At 46.3% G+C, this 21,813-nt stretch overlaps 1 protein-coding gene across 2 annotated transcripts in view; it reads left to right on the top strand.

Moving 5' to 3' along the window:
* Nucleotides 1–21,813, top strand: part of DGKH (diacylglycerol kinase eta) — a 1,951,678-nt gene that overhangs the window by 506,893 nt on the left and 1,422,972 nt on the right. For both annotated transcript variants that reach the window (XM_069640477.1, XM_069640476.1), the window contains exon 2: nt 1,068–1,178. In XM_069640477.1, the coding sequence (XP_069496578.1) occupies nt 1,068–1,178 (111 nt within the window). The remainder of the gene's footprint in view (nt 1–1,067; nt 1,179–21,813) is intronic.

Here is a 21,813-nt window from a genome sequence, read left to right as displayed (position 1 = left end):
AGCAGAGGGGCGATGCGAGTCGCAAACGCTAAAACAAGGAGAACTAACAAAGCGCCCGTCAAAGGCATGAAACGCCAGGTCAAGTTAACGTGATCCGCAGAGAGAACCACTCAGCATGTTCATTAAGCAGTGCACCAAGAGTGCAATGATAGGATTGTGGATATGGAAGCACACTATAAAAGATTGGTTGCACCCTTACAACTTCAAAATGGTTCCGATTGCATGGTTGCATTATAAAAGTGGAGTCCGATTAACAGATCTCAATCTCGGGAAAAGTAGATGTATCATTTTATTATTAAAAAACAAAATAACTCAGTCCATCCCGCCCTCCCTATAGGGCCTTCTGTCCTAGCCAGTCACCATCGTAGTGGTCTAAGAGCGCTCCGTCTTCTCTGCAGGGTGGCATATTTTGTCCTAACCATACTCATCAAGAACTTGGTCTGAGAGAGAATAGAAAAGGGATGCAAAGAGAGGATTAGAAAAGGGGTTGAAAGGTTAAATGCATATGAAAAATTGACTTTGGAAGGGAATGAAAGGGTAAGGATGTCATTGGTTATAATTTACATGCCTGTAGAGTCTGTGTATAATTAGAAAAGCTCAATGTTGCTTAGAAAAGGGCAACTGCTTTAAGCTCTTGAGGACTAGTGAATATCTCTGGGGCATTTTCTAGTGCTAACACAAAGGTATTGAAATCGGACAGTCGGGTTTGTAATGGTCTTGATGTGCTCCAGTGTACCCTTGAAGTGTGGAGAATGTTGGCATTGGGTTTTACCGTATGCTGGCATGTCCTGGAGCGAGAAATCTGGCATTGCCTCATCTACTGTCAGAACTGAGAGGGCCCAGAGTGGACTTTGTGCAAGGTCAATGAGGTGTATACGCAGGGGAACAATATAGAAGGCATAGCAGGGATTGCCAGAGCAGTTTGCCATGCTGCAGGTCACGTTTTACCAGTCATTGACTGTATTTGGTGTTCATCTGATTGGTCGAGCTATGCCCAAAATTCTGTTTATTTAATTGCTTGGATTTTTCATTGTCTCTATTTTACACCTATTTTATTCTTCTTTCAGACGAGTATTAAAGAGGGATTATTACTCAAGCAAACCAGTTCCTTCCAGAGGTGGAAAAAGCGTTATTTCAAGCTTCGCGGCCGTACACTTTACTATGCCAAGGATTCAAAGGTAAGAATGGGAAATATCATTAGAATTCCTTGTGGCCAGTTGAGCAACATTCCAAACATGCTTGCAGTTATGATTAATTTATAAAGCACTCCTTTGCCATTGGTATGGCCTTGAGCCATAGTGCTATGTGTGGCCTGTCATGAAATAGTGTTGCACTGTCTTGGGTTTCTGTGGACTATGGTACACAGTGATAAACATTTCAACAATGGTGTGCTTGTATTGCCATGATCAGTAAGACATAGCATGATGCCCTTCGTAAAATAGCAGCTGCATCAGGTCTGTTCTTTATCCTTGTTACCTAGTAAATTTGACCTGCCGGCTATTATGTTCATGGATAGGCTGTAGTTTGCAATGTTACTTGCTAGTGTTAGATGCATATATGGCCAAGTAGTGTTGTGACTGCATGTGAGGCTGGGTTTGCTACGCTTCGGTGTGTTCATAAGTTTGCACACATGGCAGAAATGGCGGACATCAAAGTGGCATATGAGAGCATGCAACATTGTAGGCACACACAGGTCAGACCCACATAGCAGATTGATATGTGCTTCAACAATTGAGTGTTTGGATTACAAAGGCGTTAGCAAGAAAGTGCGTGAGGAATAAGTATGATCTAGCAGCAATAGAGGTGATATCCTTGTACCGGTGTCTGCCAACAAATTAGTGCTGCGGGAGGTGGTGTGCTTCTGTGCTGCGGGAGGTGGTGTGCTTCTGTGCTGCGGGAGGTGGTGTGCTTTTGTGCTTCGGGAGGTGGTGTGTTTCCGTGCTGCGGGAGGCGGTGTGCTTCCGTGCTGCGGGAGGAGGTGTGCTTTCCAATGATATTGGAGATTAAGAACAGTGTTTCAAAGGGATTGTGTCCTCCTACGTATTCCTTATCTTGATAGATTACATCCCAGCTTTCTGGCCTCAAAATGTTTACAGTAGAGGGCGCTGCGCGTCAACGTCCCCCGATCTGGTGTCCCTCGACAGCCTCGGTCTCGGTGCCGACGACATTGTGTGTATAAATAGACTCGCGCAGCGACCGTTGCTCAGTTCCGTTTTTCCGCGCTTCGTGGACCTCGGAATCGTGTTGCTCAGTTCTTTCCTCAAGAAGATTCAACTTATTCTTCGAAGATATCATCTTAATTCAATGGCTTCCTCATCCGAACCGTCGACCCCACGGTCCGGCTTCAAAAAGTGTCATGATTGTAGGAAGAAAATGTCGTTGACGGATCCTCACAGGATCTGTTTGTGGTGCCTGGGATCGGAGCATCACTGTTCGGAATGCGAGGACTGCATATCCATGACGGCGAAAGCCTTGAAGGAACGTAAGGGGAAGCTAGAAAGAGGTAAGACTCTTAAAACTTCTACTCCCTCGAAAGTTTCTTCGGCAGAGTCGAGACATTAGTCTCCTCGCCGTCACAGGACACATTCCCATTCAAAGTCTCAAAGCGGTTGCCATTAGTCTTCGAGATAGAAACACTCTAAGAAGAGGCGTCGTAGATTTCCCTCTTCTTCGTCTTCTTCTGTCTCTCCGTAAAGGGTCACCTGGCCCACGAAACACAGCTCTCCAGCTAAGTGGGAGGAATTCCGTAAGAAAATGCTTAGCGTCTTCGAGAAAGCGGCCTCGACCCCCTTGGAGACGGCTAAAGGTGATACCCTTGGTGAAAGACCCAAAAAATCAAAAATGCCACGAGTCGTTGCACCGGGCGAAAGAAACTACCCGAGAGCGTCATGAACCCGCGAGTAAAGGCAGTAAATCCGCGTCATCGGCGCCGTCGTTGAAGGTTTCTTCGACTCATAAATCTGCATCATCGACGCCTTTGTCGAAAGGACCATCAACGCATAAATCGGTTGCATCGACAACATCAAAGACAGACCTACAACTGTCACTACATCGCAGACAGTAGAGGTGTCGAGGACCCCGACCATGACCTCGAGGATGGCGTTGACAACTTCGACGACTCCGAGTAGGATTCCGATCCTCTCGAGTACTTCGAGGCCTCTTCTAACTTTTTCGACACCCTTTTCGGGTTTGTTGAAGCCTTTGACTTCCACGTCGACAACTTCAACGTTTTCTCAACCGGTGACAACCAATTTGGCCCCTTCTGCTCTAGAAATGGGTTTTAAACCATATCCTAGGTCTGATTACTTTAGAGCTTTGCCCTCTATATATGAGGAAGGGGAGGATTCCCACCATGAGAGACCTTTTGGTTTACAAAGGACCACAACACCCATACCAGAGGAATTTATCTCTGAAGAGAACAGGTTAAAAGATCTTCAAGACTCTTTACATGAGGCAAGTGGTTTAGATACTTCTCCAGAAGAAGAGTTTGCTAAACCAGACCCTGGGGAACATGCCGAGACCCCTTATAGGGTTCTGATGGCTAGAATAATAGAATTCATGGGGTGGTCTACACCTGCACCTTCTTTTCAGCAGGATGACCTTACTGACGTTTTAGTTAAAGGTCCACAGGAAGATCATGTTATTCCTTTTCATACTGCTCTGCAAAGAAAGATCTCTGCTAATTGGGAAACTCCTGAAGTTATCCCTGCAGTTAACAAGAAACTATCTGCCAAATACAGGGTATCTGCTACATATCCTGAAAACTTGAGCAAACATCCAACTCCAGAGAGTTTGGTTGTACAAGCAGCAACTTCATCAAATAGTAGATCTGCATACCCTACTATTCCACAGGACAGGGACGATAAAAGGTTTGATGATATGTCAAAAAAAGTCTTTTCGGCATGTAGCATGGTGCTTAAATCTATTAACGCCACTTGCACGCTTGCAAGATTCAGCCATACACTTTGGGAGTGTGCTTCATCTGTGGCTGACTGTCTCCGAGGAGGAGAGGAAAGGGAAGCATTTTTAAACCTCATCAATGATGGGAAAGATGCAATGTGCGAGTCCCTTCAAACAGGCATTGATTCTGCTGACTGTATCAGCAGGGCCATGGCGGCAAGTACCACAATCCGCAGATTTGCATGGTTGCGGAAGTCTGGTTTTGCTCCAGATGTACAAGCCAGACTTTTGAACATGCCCTTTGACGGCATTTCTTTATTTGGTAAGAAGGCTGATGACAGCCTGGAGGAGTTACAAACATCCAAGGCAGCAGTGAAATCTCTTGGGGCTGCAATCCGACAGGCTCTGAATCGCCCCTCAGGAACCTCCTGGAGGGGTAGGTCCTTTCGATTTTACTCCGCATTCGCCAAAAATGCAGAGGACAGCCAGCTCAAAGGTACCAGAAACGATTCACCCGTGGTGGACGTGGAAAAGGCACAAAAACCGCAGCAGCAGGTGCCACTTTACCCTCGGCATCTGCGTCAGCCGCTTCTAAACCCCTCTGAGGTCTCTCCTCACAAGACACCAGTAGGGGGCAGGTTAACTCAACATCAGGCGGAATGGCAGGCTATTACGTCAGATGCTTGAGCATTGGAGACAGTTGCCCAAGGTTACTGCCTGCCTTTTGTACACACCCTTCAGAATCATCCACCAGGGAACAACTCTTTGACGTTTCCAGAGCCGCTCCTTATGCAGGAGATTGTAGACCTGCTAGAGAAAGGTGCCATAGAACTGTTACCTGCAGCGGAGAGGAACAAGGGTTGGTATTCCCCCTACTTACTAGTATCGAAGAAGTGCGGAGGTCTGAGACTCATCTTGGACTTGCGAGAATTGAACAAATTCCTCAGGAAGGACAAGTTCAAGATGGTAATTCTTACTCAGATCCTTCAGGCACTCGAGCTTCAGGACTGGTTGGTATCTCTAGACCTTCAGAATGCTTATTTCCATGTGCCAATCCATCTCAAACACAGGAAATACCTGAGGTTTGCAATTGGCAACTCTCACTATCAATTTCGAGTTCTGCCATTTGGGCTGACCTCCGCCCGAGGATCTTCACCAAGCTAATGTCGGTAGTGGCGGCGAGTCTAAGGGGAGGGAAGGGATCCATGTCTATCCCTACCTAGACGATTGGTTGATCAGAGCAGTATCATCGTAACAGGCTCAGATCCAACTAGATTATGTGTGCCACTTTCTTCACAAACTGGGCTTCTCTCTCAACTTAAAGAAGTCACAGATGATACCATCACAGAGACTCCAGTTTATTGGAGCGGTCCTGGGCACTTTTCGGGGGAGAGCCTCGCCACCAGAAGTGAGGGCCCAAGATATTCTGCAGATGGTCACCAAATTTCAAAATGCTCAACTTCTTCCAGCCTTCGACTTTTTGAGGTTGCTAGGCCTCATGGCATCCTGCATCTTCCTAGTGCCAGAGGCTTGCCTGAGAATGAGATCTCTCCAGTGGGTGCTGAGAACTCAATGGTCGCAATTCTCAGGAAGAATGACAGATCTCCTTCAAGTCCCGGACAGAGTGGCTCGAGACCTTCAGTGGTGGGCCTGTTGGGAGAACATTTTGAAAGGAGAACAGTTCTGGCAACCATGGCCGGAGTTACAGTAGTCACGGATGCGTCACTCACAGGGTGGGGAGCCCATGCCAACGACTTGACCATCAGCGGTCGTTGGTCTCCATCGGAGTCCAGACTACATATCAACCTGTTGGAGCTGAGAGCAATCAGACTAGCGCTGAAGTTTTTTCTGCCACCTGTACAGGGGAAGAATGTCCTAATAATGACAGACAACACAGTGGCCATGCACTACCTCAACAAAAGAGGAGGCGTAGGATCACTGGCACTGTGCAGAGAGCCGATGCAGCTCTGGTTTTGGGCAATTCAAGAAGGAATCTCGCTTATCGGCAGTTCACTTAGCCGGAGAGAAGAACTTGACAGCCGACGCTCTGAGCAGGCAGAGCACAGTCTCCCATGAGTGGGAACTAGCTCAGGCAGTCCTTCAAGAGATCTTCGCCCTTTGGGGAACCCCTCAAGTGGATCTGTTCGCCACCAGTATCAACAGGAAGTGCAATCAGTTTTGTTCAAGGGAATTTCCCCCGAGAGGAACTCTGGGGGACGCGTTCATAGTAGACTGGGAGTTTCCACTTCTCTACGCGTTTCCCCCAGTCCCTGTCATTCCTCAGATGATCAGGTGGTTGAGAAGATTCCGGAAGACTATGATCCTAATTGCCCCAGATTGGGTCAGGAGAACGTGGTACCCGGACCTTCTGGACATGCCCATCTGCCCTCCGATTCATCTTCCGCAAAGAGAAGATCTTCTCTCGCAGAAGGGAGGTCAGGTTCTCCATCCAGAAATCAGAACCCTCAACCTTCACGCTTGGTTTCTGAAAGGTTGAGATACAAGGATTGGGACCTCCCGGATGACGTCATGGAGGTGTTGCTTTCAGCTAGAAGGCCAGCAACAAAGACTTTATACCGCTGCCGTGGGAACAGATTTGACAGCTGGTGTAGAGAAAAGAATATAGAACCCTTTTCATGCAGTACACCAATGGTGTTATCTTTTTTGCTCTATTTGACGAATTCAGTTCTTCAAGTTGGTACGATCAAGGGCTACCTCGCTGCGCTGTCAATCTTTAAGCGCACTGCGGAGGAGCCATCATATTTCAAATTACCCCTAGTAATCCAATTTCTGAAAGGGTTAACTAATGTCTATCCCCCAAAGCCGTTCCAAGTTCCCTTGTGGGACTTAAATCTAATCTTAAATTTTCTGATGGGTACTCCTTTTAAACCACTCCATTCTTGTTCATTAAGATTTCTCACCCTTAAAACAGTCTTCCTAGTGGCTCTAACATCTGCCAGAAGAGTGAGCGAATTACAAGCTCCATCTTGCAAACCCCCTCATACAATTGTTCACAAAGACAAAGTTGTTTTACAAGTGAAGCCTAATTTCCTCCCAAAGGTGGTCTCTGAATTCCACATCACTCAGAAAATAACCTTACCTTCATTCTATCCTCCTCCCCATCAAGGGAAAGAGGAAGAGAGGCTACAAAGGCTGGATCCAAGGCGTGCCTTGAGTTTTTATATGAACAGACTTGCTAGGATAAGGCAAGCAGACCAACTGTTTGTAGGTTAGGCAGGACATAAATTAGGATTGCCAATCTCAAAACAGACCATTTCAAGATGGATTATATTAGCCATTCTAGAATGCTACAAATTGGCAGGGAAAGTGCCCCCTCAACACCTATGGGCTCATTCAACCAGGGGTATTGCAGCCTCTTCTGCTCTCCAAAGAGGGGTGCCGATTCGGGACATATGTGCGGCTGCCACATGGTCGTCCGCACATACCTTTAGAAGTTTCTACAGTCTGGATTCCTCCTCTAGTCAGGATACAAGATTTGGCATAGCTGTGCTACATTCTGTTAATTAAAGGGAAATATTCCAATTTTACTCCCACCTCCTCTTTCACACCACTGCTATGGGAGTCTATCAAGATAAGGAATACGTCATAGAACATAATCCCTTCGAAGAACAAGTTACTTCTTACCTTGTAATGTTCTTTCGATGGGATGTTCCTCCGACGTATTCCTTATCGTCCCTCCCATCCATCCCCGCAGTAAAACTTCCCTTGTAGTAGCAGCTTACGCTCCTTCAAGGTCAATAACCAATTAATGCACAGCTAATTTCAAGCTTCAAAATGGAACTGAGCAACGGTCGCTGCGTGAGTCTATTTATACGCACAATGACGTCGGCACCGAGACGGAGGCTGTCGAGGAACACCAGCTCGGGGGACGTCTACGCGCAGCGCCCTCTACTGAAAAAAATTCCGAGGCCAGCAAGCTGAGATGTAATCTATCAAGATAAGGAATACGTCGGAGGAACATCCCATCGAAAGAACGTTACAAGGTAAGAAGTAACTTGTTTTTTTATGCACTGAGTGTGTTTGAAGAACCTACTAGCGATTAACTGTTTTTTAATAGTTCCACTGTCACAACCATTGATTTAATTTATTTAAATGATTTTTACACTTTTGATAGTAATTTAATAGTAAAAGTAGTTTTACTTCGTAGCAAAGGAAGTAAGGTGTAATGCTAGCGGAGTAACAAAACTGCCTCTCAATATTAAATCTTTCCTTTGACTTATCCAGAAGCCAACACCCGTTTCTAATGTTTATATTTACAAAGATTTTATTTTACTCCAAATATTTGCAAAACATTTTAAGGAAGCACAGATGAAAAAAAAATTAAACCACTGGATTTATTTTCATTAACATACACAGGGAAGTACCACCAAACCACTTTATTCCATCGTCTTCCAGATAAATTTCTTAAACATGTTTGCAAGCATCCTTGTTGCTCTGTGGTGCGCATCTGTAGTCCTATAAAACCAGGACTGTGCTGACGCCTTGCTGCTATGCCTGGGTCCAGATATGCTTGTCTGCAATGGACCGGATAGCGGGAGCCTAGGGAATTTACCAGGAAACGCCAATGGGGGCTTTAGCGCTGCAGGACTTTAGCTCAATACAACTGAACCAGTGCTCGGGCTGCCTGAAAGTGAGCAAATCTGTTACTTAAAACAAAAATGCAGGCAGAAAAATTAAGGCAAAATGGTGCTAGAAACAACAGTTTTATGCTTCAATGAAAAATGCTGGTGGGTTTCAGTGGCAGCAAGTCCACTAGTGTGTATTGCCCCAGTGGCTTTAGTGAAGCAGCTTCCTGAGCTACTGCCATGCTCATGAGGACTGGCAATTGAACTGTGTGTTGTGACGAATCAAGGGTATTCGTCCTGTGAGGATCCAGGAATGAGACACGGACTCATAGAGCTCATAGTTTTGGCTATAAAGTTTTATTCAAAATAAAAGGGGGTTGGGAAATGCCCAACTGTCCCTACTCAGAGAGGTATTTTCCTACTTCAATCAAACAATAAGGTTCTGTCCTGTGTTAAGATGTCCAAAGCAAAATATCCTGCATCTGAAATCCTATCCTAGCTCTCACACTCTACAAGTAACTCTTGGGCTTGAAAGTGCATAAATGATCAAGATCAAATGAAACATGTAACTCGAACACAAAAGTTCACAGATCCAGGGGATGGCTCCCTTCCCCAGTTTCTCTTCATCAGTAAAATGAATGCCAAAGTTATTTTTTGCCCAAGAGGATAACTCCCTCCTCCTTAGCATCACAGCTGACTCCTGGGGAATAGTCTCCCTTCCCCGGGTGTCTTTAAGACACTCAAACTCCTAAGAGTCTTCCTTGAGGGGGTTTTCTGGTAAAAAAAAATAAGGCTTTTTTATTTTATTTATTACACTTAGTATAAATCAACAACATTACCATACATTGTGTAGAGAGACTTGGTCAAACAAATACAGACATTATGGTTACGTACTTATGGATATGTATCAGAAAGAAGCGGCAACATGGGAGGTTCTGACAGTTCGCTTCAGGGGGGTTGGTCTGCCTTGGCTAGATACGCGCGGAATTCAATCCATATGTTTTTAGGTTTGCTCGCCCCTGGGGTTAAGGTAATGTATAGTTCCTTGGCATCGTTAGCCCACACAACGTTATGTATCCATATCGCTTTTGTGGACGGTTGTTTGTGTCCATCTCATAAGGATAGCTCTTTTGGCCAGAAGCAACCATAAGTGCAAGAACCTGCGCTGGGATACACCCATGCGGCTGACCTAGCCTAGTATACAGTCAGATGGCGATAGGCCCAAATGTTCCTCCATTATCTCAGACAGAGTAGCTTTAACAGCATCCCAGAACACACAAAGTTTGGGGCAGGATCAGAGCATGTGCAGCAGGTCAGCATCGTCTTCCCCGCATCTGGGGAATGCCTTTATCCCATTCGTCCGGAATAGGTTAAGTTTTGCCGGGGGGTAGTATAGTCTGTTCAATACCTTGAAATGTATGAGTCTGTACTTCATGTTCAACGATACCCCCTTAGACATTGCGCCTTCCATTGAGAATCCGTACATTCTATCTAGATCTTTGCCCAGCTTTGATCTAAATTTCCTTACAGTACCAGTAGACATTGTTTGTGCACGTTTATATAGAACAGATATGATTTTTTTAACAGTGGACCTTTGTAATATGTAGGACAGATATGGATGTGTTGGTGGCTTATCTGGGAATGCAGGCCAGTGTGTCTGTACTGCTGCGTGAATCCTCAATAATAGTGCTTGCATAGGTCCCCCACCCACTGCAGTTCTCAATACCTCCCACTCCACAAATTGCCCCTCCATATATAGGTCCCCGGCCGTGTGGACACCTGCAGCACCCCATGTTTTGATTATACCACCGTCCTGAGTTGGGGGGAGCATCAGAATCCCCCACAGCGGCAAAAGCCTGTCATATCTCCATGCTTAATCTTCATGTTGAATCTGTTGGTAGTCTTCATGACCATCAGTCAGGCTTCAGAGCTGCCAGAAGCACGGAAACTGCTCTCCTGAACATCCGTGAGGACCTGCTCTAACACCCCTTGTGTTCTCATTTTGCTCAACCTCTCTTCTGCTTTTGACACTGTCAACCACACCATCCTGCTCAACCGTCTCCATGATAACCTGGGTATCACTGGTCAGGCTCTGGCGTGGCTGACCTCCTTCCTCTCCAATTGACCCTCCCAGGTCCAACTGGGTTCCTTCCTCTCTGACATCTTTTTCTCTACCTGTGGTGTCCCCCGGGGATCTAACCTCTCCCCCTGGCTGTTCAACCAGTATCTGGCTCTTCTTGCTCACCGCATCGCCGCTCTCTGTCCCAACTTTCAGTGCTATGCGGATGATACCCAGCTCATTTTCAGGCTACCCTCGGCCTCCTCTTCCCCTTCCCTCATCTCTGACTGTCTCTCTGCTATCCAGGAATGGTGTGCCGCCAACGACCTCTCGCTTTCCTTCCCTCTTAATGCCAGTAAGACTGAGATTCTACTTATCGGCACACCCACTCCCTCCTTCCCTGCAGCTCTATGGCCGGCCTCCCTTGGCCCTCTTCCTGCGCCTACCTGCAAGGCAAAAAACCTTGGGGTCATCTTCGACTCCCCACTCTCTCTCTCTCTCCTCACATATCTGACATCTCTAAGAAGTCACATTACCAGCTACACCTCCTCAGAGGTATCCTTCCTTTCCTCTCCTTCCCCCAGAAGCTCACTGTCTCCAGAGCCCTGGTTCTCTCGAAGCTGGACTACTGTAACAGCCTCTATCTAAATCTTCCTGCCTCTACTCTCCGCCCCTTGCAACTCATCCAGAACAGGACTGCAAGACTTGTCCTTGGCCTCAAGCCCAGGGACCGTATCTCTTCAGGACTGAAATCACTACACTGGCTCCCAGTGGCTGCGAGGATTAAGTTCAAAACCCTCTGCATTGTCCACAAGGCCTTCTGGGGCCTTGGGCCAAAATACCTTCAACTCTCTCTTCCGAAATATCTTCCTTCTCGAGCTCTTCGCTCATCCACCTCCAACTACCTCCAGGTCAGCCAATTATCCAAGCAACGAGCTGGGGGTAAATCTCTCTCCGCAGCAAGGGCCTCCCTCTGGAACATCCTTCCTGCCTCCCTTAAACTTGAGGAGAACCATCTCCAGTTCCGGAAACACCTCAAAACCTTCCTCTTTGCCTTCGCTTTCTCTCCCTCTCTCCCCTGATAAAATCACTGAGCCTGCACTGAATCTGCTACTGGGCCACTCACCGATCTCGGTCCTTCGCCCAGCCACTCTTCCCTGCACTGCCTACCTGCACTAGGGGACTGTCTCTGTATCCTACAGCCCCTTCACCCGGCACTTACCTTGCATTTGCTACCAGCTGGCCCTATCATTTATCTTGTATTCTACTAACCATGTACAGCACCTTTCCCCCTCTCCCCTTCCCCTTTTCCCAGTCCCCCCTACCCTTGCACTTGCGCGATCTGAATGACACCTGGCCTAGTAGAATCGTTGTCTGTCTCCCCTTGTCCCTCCCCACCCCCTGCCTCGTCGCGCCTTGAAACACTTGTGTATAGGCGCGTTACAAATGCCATATCATATCATATATCATATAGTGGTGTCTGGTTCCCTCTAGCCAATATATTCTGCCATGCCTTCCAGGTGGCCCTCACAGACAACTTAGACTTGACTTTGCCTGGAATACTCTCTTGCCAAGGCTTTCCATACAGTGGACTTTACATACTTGATTCCCAAACTTGCTTAGTGGCGGGTTCAAAACTTAACATCTGTCTTTTTCTGTTACAATGACTTAGCTCCCCTCTTTGCCAGTCTTTGTTGTGCTTTGTTTGGTTTTTCTCCCCTGGGGTCCCTCGACCCGTTACTCTTATTTGCTCAGGGTTTCCCTTGAGCTCCTTAACCTTCAGCACCCACCTCTCTGCCTGCCTAACTGTTTCCCTTGTGGTGTGGCGTTCGAGGAGAGGGGCTTCCTCCTGTCCGGTCAGTGGTGTTTGAGTGTCTTCTGCGGTGTGCGGCTTCTCTGACGCTTGCTTCTCGCTCTGTTCTCAACCTGCTTCTGGGTGCGCAGATGCAGCTATCTCTGCTGATTGCTTCTTGCTCTGGATATCACTCCCGGGCCACAGACAAGCCGGAGCTTGGCCGGAAGGTTGCTTCGGACAGCGTGTCCAGACGGTGGCCCTCCTCCTGAGCTCCCTCTCGCGTTCCTTCCCTCTGAGTTCTCAGCTTCACAGGACTCCTCAAGGCAGTGTCTTTGCTCTCGATGTTGGTTTTTAAATGTCCCGGCACCTATCACAAGTTTGCAAACACTAAAGTGTGTGATCTTCATTACTCCATTCAGTTTCCCGTCCCAGTATTTTCTATGCATAAGGGATTTATAGGCAGTTCTTGGTAGCTTACTCATGGAGTATTACAAAATATCATTAGTAGATTTGATGGAGGTTTGAAGAGAATAATCACAGTAAGCCATAAGTGCTTGGGGTGTGGAGGGGCCTTCCCTAAAAGGGAAAAGGGGCGGGTGTTATGCTCACCTGGCTCCCACAGGGGCGTTGGTCGGACCCAGACAGCTGCGGTCTACACCCACGTGATACGTAGTGCAGCGATGACTGACTGGATCTGCCCTCCTAATCTTGTCTGCTTAACCCATAGAAATATTCTCCTGCAAGTGGAGAGATGGATTTAGCCATTTGTGGATTCAAGTGATGGCACCGCCACAGTGCTCCCCAACTAATCACCTCCGAAATGCCCTCACAGCAATCTCACCTTATATTCTTGAAAGATGAGCTTTCCATCCTGCGTGGATTTGCAGGGGCGCGTCGATTCCAGTTACTTCACTGGTTTGAAGGCTCGGGAGAGTTCCGAAGAGTATTGACTCTGAGGTTCCTGGTGAGGACCAGTAAGTATTAAGTTCATACAGTTCAATACGTCCGATGTTCACGCTTGTTCCCCCTTTCCTTTCTTGTCTTGCAGCTGGCTCGTGAAAAGATGCTCTTGTGGCAGCTGGTGGCGCTCAGGTAAGAGTCTGTATTACCCGGCGCTGTCCGGTAAATGTTGCACGTGGAAAACGTGTTGTTTTGTCTCTCTTTACAGATGCGGCACGTGAAAATATGGAGAGTCACAAAAGGATGCCTCCGGTGGTAAATCGGGTAAGTCTATGGTGGTAAGAATTATATTTGTTGGTTCCCTCGGCTCACCTTGTGGTTTTCTTTTGTCTCCTAGGTGCCGAAGTTCGGCGAAGAAATGATGGAGGCACCGCCGACCCGAAGGATGCTGTGAAGACTGGTGAGTATGGCGCGGCGCTGCAGCTGGAGGTGCGGCATGGCCAGAAATTATGTTCTTTACAGGTCCGGAGACGAGATGGATCCAGAATCGGGTGTGGAATAGAAATAAGTTTGTTTTCTAACCTTGTCCCTTTCTTTTCTCTTTGTTTTAGGAGGTCCGGATTCGAGGCGAGCGTGTCAGAAGACTGGATGCAGGCTGCAGGCACGGTGAGCGTTACGCTGCTAGGATGCAGAATAACGCGAAGCATGTGTTGCTGGTCGGGCGTGGTTTAAATAGTCTCAAAAGTAGTCCCAGGTAAGAAGTCCCTAGAACCACACCCGAGTAAAAAATAGTCCCCGTAGAAAAATAGTCCCTTTCAGGCTTCATGTTGGATTGGAGTCATTTGCAGCATGGTCTGCCTGAGGTAAGTAATGACTATGAGCCTGGCGCCTCAGGCGCCAGGACTGATTTCTACTATGAGCCTTGCGCCTAAGGCACCAGGACTGAACCCAGGTAGCCCCTAGCCGTGGCTGCTGAGGTTTTACTAAATGTCTAGATGCCTGCTGCCGGGGCTGATGGGCTTGGTCCGAATGCCTGGGGAGGTTATGTGCTATCACCTGATGATGCCATTTCATCCCCTGAGGGTTGTCTCCGCCCAGGTGGTCCTCCCTGATATAACCTTCCCCAGGGTCAGGATCAGTTAGCGGCTGCCGTCCCCTGGCGATAAGGGGCGAGGTACCTGTGGCAATGGAGTGATGACATTGGCACATTCATCACAGTCCCTTCTCCCTCCCCAAGAGAGAGCCACCACCTTTGATGCTAGGGAGGTGAGCCCGCTGCACATGTCCCTCCCTAGGGGTCTGGGCAAGTGGGACCTCACTGGGTCAGGCTTCCCTTTAGGGAACAAGGCTCCCGTTCCCATGACGTACTCCCTAAACCATCCACCATATTGGCATATATAGGATTGCAAGATGTAAAGAACATTTTAAGTTTCAGGGACCTCACTGAATACCAAACTAAATTATCCCGGTGTGCACAAAAAGGAGAATGTCCCTTTAAGGGGAGGCGCACATTTACCTGAGACGAGGATGCTGGTGCAAGAGAGTACACTGAGTAGAGTCCAAGCATAACCAGAGAGAAGAGCGTAAGAAGGGGAAGCCCACTGAGGAGTGTTAGGCAGAAACCTGTGCAGTTCCCTCTGGGACCACTGCAAAAGATTTAAGACTACAGGTGTTTGGCAGTAAACCCACTTGGTAGCAGTCTGTACCACACAGATTCACTTGGTAGCTGTGGCTGAGCAGTCAGACTTCCCTCAAGAAGAGTTAGGCAGTATACAGAGTATTCACAATAGGTCAAATGAACATAGTAGAACAAGTAAACACTGACCAGGGCTTGGTGTAAAATAGATCTAATTATTTATTTAAAACCACATCTAGAAAAACACACAGGCACTAATAGTAAGCAATTCAAAAACACGGTCACTAAAAGATATACACTCCCTTAGAAGAATATTAGACAAGTCTTAAGTAAAGCCCCACTTATTTTCAGTCAGTGGTGGGTGAGCACTTAACGTAGATGGCACTCTAATAATTCGTTTTTTAAAGGGAGACAAAAGCAGAGAATAAATTGAAACAGATCCCAACACTTTTTCACGAACACAACAAGAGAGGAAGGCAAAGTAACACCGTGAGTTTAGAGTCAGTAGGCCGGATCCACTTTAAGAGGATCAAAACGAAATGTGTCCAAGGTCACACGGTTGCAGTGCACAAAAATCTTGTAACGGTTCAAAAGGGAGTTGGACCAAAGAAAGGGACCAGTTAGAAGGTCAAGGCGGCCAGCCCAGTCCAGAACGTTAAGGGGTTATTATTACCTTGTAGCAATCTTTAGAAAGGGAGGCCTGGCGGACACGTTACCTTAAAGTGGTGAGAATACTCCAGCGGGGGCAGCTGTTCCTGGCAGTGGATGCAAGTCGGTGCTTCGTCCGGGGGAAGAGAGGATCTCATTGGGGAGGAAGACAGGAGTCCGTTGCACTGCCAGGGAAGAAACCAGCCGCGGAGTTCTCAGTTAAAAGGAAACGGTCCTTTAGTTTGCCGTCCAGTGGTAGGTGGCTATCCGGTTGCCGGGTTGCTTGGCACGGGCAATTCGACCAAAAGCCGGTCTGGGGTGCGAAGAGAAGAAGGTAAACTCGTTGTGCCCACCAGTCGGGGGAAGAAGCCCCTCCAGCCGGGAGATCTTCTCTGTCGTCGGGAAGTGGTGAGTCTGTTCCGCAGGGCTCCACCGGTGGTGTCGTCGTGGTAGGTCGGCTCAGCTTCTCCCTCCTCGGATTCTCAGGTCCTGTGGCGACTTCTGAAGTTCCAGTCCCCAAAGCCCTGCTTTTATGCAGCACACCCCCATTCACTCAGCCTAGCTGTCAATCAAACATGCTAAGTGGTGAGCCGGCCGGCTCACCACTTGGGCCAGTCACACAAGAGTGCGACTTGAGTTACCAAGGTAACTCAGTCCAGGGTGCCTAAACCCCCTCCCAGACCCCCTGTGGTACCCAGACAGAGTGGCACCACTTTTGGAGGCTTCTGTGGAGAAGCCCACCAAAAGGTGGAATAAAGGGCCCGACTTGGGTTGGAGTCACAGAAGAGAACACAAACGCCATTTTAGAATAGAGTCCTGGCAAAAAATACCAACCAGCGAATTAATATTAAATAAATAAACCGGCGGTATGTTCGAGGCTATGAGAATTAAATAATTAAAGTTGGTAGCCTCGAACAATGGGAAAATCACATAGGAATATATTCGCGGTCTAATATAAAAAGTAGTATCCACTGCCACCAGCCAAAACTCGATCAGGGGGGACGGAGACGTGCCCCCTCGACTAACAGACCCCGGGGCAATCGAATTGCCCCGACCAGTCCGTCCACAATATGATGGTTTGTACTGGTTTCTGTTAATAATTTGGGAGTAGTAAAGCCAATGGTGACTTTACATGCCCTGGGAGACAGTAGTCAGTCCCGGGGTATGGAGTCTATGGTGGGGTGTCACTATGACACCCCTGTGTTACTGCACGGAGGGTGCTGTGTAACACACATAGAATAAAAACACGAGACCCTATGTAGTAAAGGACCCCATAGCCCATAAAACACATTAGCAGTCAAAGGAACACCATAAATCATGTCCAAGAGTGGGAGAAAAAGAGTCTCACTCTTGGCAGGAGAAAAAAACAAACTCCAGAAATCCAGCAAAGCTGCTGGGGGACTCACTAGGTTAGGAAATTCAGCCTAAAGAGAGAATTCTCCCTAACAAGGAGTTGATGCCGGGAGAAGGCGTAACCAGCGTAAATCAAGGCGAGCTGCCGAGCCTGTGACTTTTGAAGCAGTCCTGGGGAGCAGAGGGAAATGCAAGCAGCTCTGTGTTTCTGGGGAAAGAACAGCAAAGAAGGGGAAGCCTTACCCCCATGGTGTCGTGACCACGTGAACTTTAACTTTGTGGTTGGCAGTCTGCCCGTCGAACAGCGCCGGAACAACAAATCAACAGAGTCCACGAGAGACTCTGCGACCCGCAGTCCAACATGGTCGTGTAGACTAACAGAACACAGTGAGAAAGACTGACGCCAAGGAGGAATATGAGTAGAGGAAGAGCCAGAGGGAACATTGTGCCCAAAAGCATTCCCCTGCAAATACAGTGGGAACCGGGGATTATGGGAGTAACAAGACATCATTATGTACTAGGAGAAACTCACCTCAGTGAAATTGATGAGAAACTGAAACTAATGCCAGTAAAATGGAACTAAATGAATGTAACCACGAGAATAACGAATACACCTGAGCGAGAAGGTATCTCAAGGGATGGATACCAAGAGAAACCCATGCCAGTGAAAGTGACAAGTTCCTAAATATAAAGCCTGTAATGTATTAGTGATTCAGAGAATAGGGAATAAATATATGAAAGAGAATGTGTTACAAACTGGAGATATAAACCCTGGGTAGAAGGGTCGGAATCTAAAAGCGAATTGAAGTGAAATAGGACAGAGAAAATGTGATCAAACTGAGCCACGACAGGAGGCTCAGATTGCTACAAAGGATAGCCAACTTAAAAAGGTCAGAACTACAGAGACCTGAAAGGCATATACACCTGGGAGGGATTATAAGAAAGAATTGGAAAGCCTTGTGGAATAACTATCTAAGTGTTGAGCAAATTTAAGTACACTATAAAAGAACTAGAGGACCTTGTCCAAAAGGTGACAAGAGACGACTATCTGAAGATATCTTGCTCAGGAGAACTATGAAGCTCATAGAGGCAATGCCATAAGAGACCAACCAGAAAGAAGCAACATTTTCCTAGTATAATTTGTTTGTCAATTAGTGGTAGAGTCGTTAGTTAGTTTTGAACCAAGGCCATCTTCATTTCGGAATCCTGACGACTGACTAGCACCTTAAGTTATTTATATATTGGCTGGGAAACCCCTATAGAGATGCAGAACGATGGGCCTTATTCTTATTGTTTGAATAAACCAAACTCAAAATGTCCTCCAAGTGTCCGCCTCCTTGTTCTGACCCGCCACAATACATTCGGTATGCAGGTGCTTTTTATGGTGTTAATGTTGGCAAGCATGTGTAGCTGAAATGGGGCGCATGGTCTCCTCTGCATTAACTGAACTCGAGGCATAAAGGTAAGACTTTGTATTGGTGCCATCGAGGATATGTTTTAGGTCACTCCAGGTGGATGTATTTGGTTGCAATTGGCCTTCATTACTCTTCTTATATAAAAGATTTTATCAATATAGAATCGGCATCTTTTTTTGTCCACAAATCCCTGGTGTCAGTAACGTATTAACAGTCCTTATATTCAGGAAATATTGCACAACTGTTACATTGCCTGTTGCCGTTTAGTTTATGTGAGGAAAGTCCTGTAGTGTGTGTGTTCTTTGCACTACTGCTTCCTCCTCTGTGCCCATTTTGTTTGATGGAATTGTGTGCCTATTTTGTTTGATGACATTTTGTCTTGCTATTACCTGTAATATATGCCTATTCGGGTTGGAAGCTTACAGTTATGTTCTCTGTGCTGACCTGGCCTTTGCTGAACCATGTGTGTGCCTTACCCAGCGGTTTTATCTTTTCTATTTGTGATAAAAAGGTAAAATGTTACCACTGTGCAATATCGGCCCCTTGCACTGCATTGTCGTAGGCAGAGTAATGATACAAGTGACACCAGAGTATGCGTGGTTCAACAAGTGTAGGTTTGCTATGCTGCTTTGCAAGCATTGGTTATAACAAATGCCTACAGGCAGTGCTCCAGGTAAGATATGGAAGTGAGAGTATTTTACTCATTTTTTTAAAATTGACAGCAACATGATTTTTAAGGAGTGAAAATGTATGTCCAATTCCCAATGCGAGTATTTTTATAAGCGACTAAAAATATCTCGACTGTAAAACGGAAATGTTACTATAATAATTTCTTTGCACCTGTTATTCATGCACATTACAAGATACATGTTTACTTCTTCTGATCCGGCTCTAATAATACTAGTTTTTACCTGTGGTACTGTTTGCACTTCTGGTCCAAACATATCCATGTAGCTGTATGGAAGAGAAAGTAGGGGCACAGGATTATTTCTATGAGTCTGTTCACTATTTTGTGTTGGTGTATTTTTACTCCCCATTTTAATTAGTGTTAATTTAATTAGTAATAGTATTTGCCTATTTTTCGGGAGTAAAAGTGGCTGATACCCACCTTCTCTGTAGGGCTGCCTATTGGAATGAATTGTTTTCTCTAAAAAATTATGATTGGCAAAAGCAAAACGGTGTCGGACGTGCATGAGCGCAAAGTGGGCCTCTTAAAGTGTTCACATTCTTGGGTCTTTTTCTAAATGGAGATGGACAACAGAAATGTGTCCTTTAGCCGCCTGTCTATTCTAAGCTAATAAAACAAATGAATACATGTTCCTGGGAAGGATTCTTAAGGAGCCTCTCAGTCTGGTCTTTCCTTCAGCCTCTCTGCTTTCAACCTGCATTTCTTGCCCTCTACCAGATGGATCAAAGCTTTCTCTTCAAGTTTGTCCAGGCTTCATTATAGCCATTGGAAGGCTTCTCACAATCCTGTGTTTTCCTGTTCGATGGAAGATATAGTCTCTCCTAGACTAAGCTTCTCGGTATTCTCCACAGGCCCCTCTTGGACCTTTGCTTTATTTACCTTCTCAACAGGTCCTGTCCTGAATAATCTTCTACCCCTTGGATTATGAGGGTTCTTAATAGGTCTCTTTCCTAGTTTATTTGTTTTAAGTGGGTATTTCTCCTCCCCTTATTTAGGGTCCTTTTTGGGCAGCCAATATTCTCTTGCTCTCCTGCCACAGGCCTAGAACCTCTACTTCCCCAGGGGTTTGTGTTTGAAAAAGGCTTTCTCTCCAGTTACCCCAAGGATTTGAGGTAATCCTGTACCCTTCCGGGCAGCTTTCCCTACAACGGCTTCCTCAGATTAGCTTCCCTTCCTCTATCGTTCAAGGATTGTACTACTTTCCTCCAGGCTACAGTCTTTCCCTCTTTCTACGGTTGACTGATTGGTTATTCATCAATTGTTCTTGTATCCCTCCCTGGAATTGTTTATTCCTTTCAGGGGCCTTAATTCCATTTATTATATGATTATTATCTAAGGTTAGTGGTTTATGGGCTAATGGTTTCTAATAAGTTTTAATAGAAACCGCAAAGTTTCATAAGCATCTGTGGTGTATTTAGCCATCTTGGAATTCCCTTCATTGAATTTGATGGATTTGTGACTTTTCGCGGCGTCTTCTGCCAGGTGTGGCCACTACCACATTATGGGCCCCGGAGTATATTCTCATCAAGCATCCAACTGAATTATTCGGTTTGAGTATGTCAACCCATAAGTGTTCGTGAACGCTAAGTGTTCACTGAGAGTCTCTAGGAGATTATAATAGTTTGTTTCTTCCGTTCCCTCCAAATGAACCTCACTGCACTATTACTACTGCCCTGATTCCCTGAACACGCTGGAGATGCATGCACTGTGTACCTTCCTTTGTGGTGGTGGTGGTCTACCTGCACTGCCATCCTCAGTCTCCCTTTAAACAAGAAACACATATATTCACAAGGCAGATGTGCCTTTGCCAAGGTTTGTTATTAGTAGCATAATTTGAAAGAAAAATTAGAGGCCAATATAAGTTAATAAGGGTTACAGGACACAGCCACGCATGAGGAGAAAAAGAAACGATAAACGCTGATCTCTTAGCCAACCTTTGGGACTAATCACAAATTAACCTGTCTAATAATTGCCTTGCTTTTCAAAGCACATGTCGTGTGAAACACTGGTTGGGAAAAATTGAAATGATGAATACCAAAACATGAATTTGTAAATTTGAATTTGTATTTATTTGAAGAACAAGGAAGTGAACTTCGATTAGAAATTACTTAGAATAACATATTTACAGATGGCAGAAGCATTCCCATGAAGGGTGCAGTGCAATGCATAAAAATTGGAACAAGAGGGGAGTCAGTTTGAGGGTATAAAAATAAAAATGAGGACTTCTACCAGGGACAAAACAAACAAAATGTGTATATATAAAACAGGTGACTTACAAAGGTAACATTACCCCAAGGTGGCGGGTCAAGTGCTTCAAACTAAAGAGGAGTACTAATTAAATATACAAAATTACATTATTAAGCGTCACTGGAGGCAGCAGTGGGGTCCTGTAGGGAGGATGGGGGAAGAGGGCGGGGGAACTCCCTCCTTAGCAGGTTAGTGAAATTTAAGCCACACTTTGAAGAAATCAACAGTTGGTTGGCTTTGATTACTGTGAGCAGCGGGTTCCAGTTGAGTGGGGAGAACGAGCAGAAGTGAGAGGAGGCACAGGGAGGTTATTGGACGTGAGGTTAAGTGCTGAGGATGATCCGAGGGAATGAGATGAGATGGTGAGTAAATTGAGATACAATCGGATGTGTACTGAGGAGCAGGACCACTGATGGCTTTGTAGACTAGGAGAAAGAACTGGAGCATTTGGGCATGGATAACCAACCAGCATGCTGCCGGTAGGTTGAAGTGAGGGAGGAACTGGGTAGATTGTAGAGTGTGTGAGTAGCAAAGTTGAGGACTGTCTAAAGGGAGGAAAGAGTAAATATTAGAGGTTTTGTAGAGT

This window comes from Ambystoma mexicanum, chromosome 7q (genome assembly GCF_040938575.1).
Source record: "Ambystoma mexicanum isolate Mex_15411 chromosome 7q, UKY_AmexF1_1, whole genome shotgun sequence".
Taxonomy (NCBI): Eukaryota; Metazoa; Chordata; class Amphibia; order Caudata; family Ambystomatidae; genus Ambystoma; species Ambystoma mexicanum.
The sequence above is the reverse complement of the archived record's forward strand: the minus strand, read 5'-3'. Positions and strand labels throughout refer to the sequence as shown.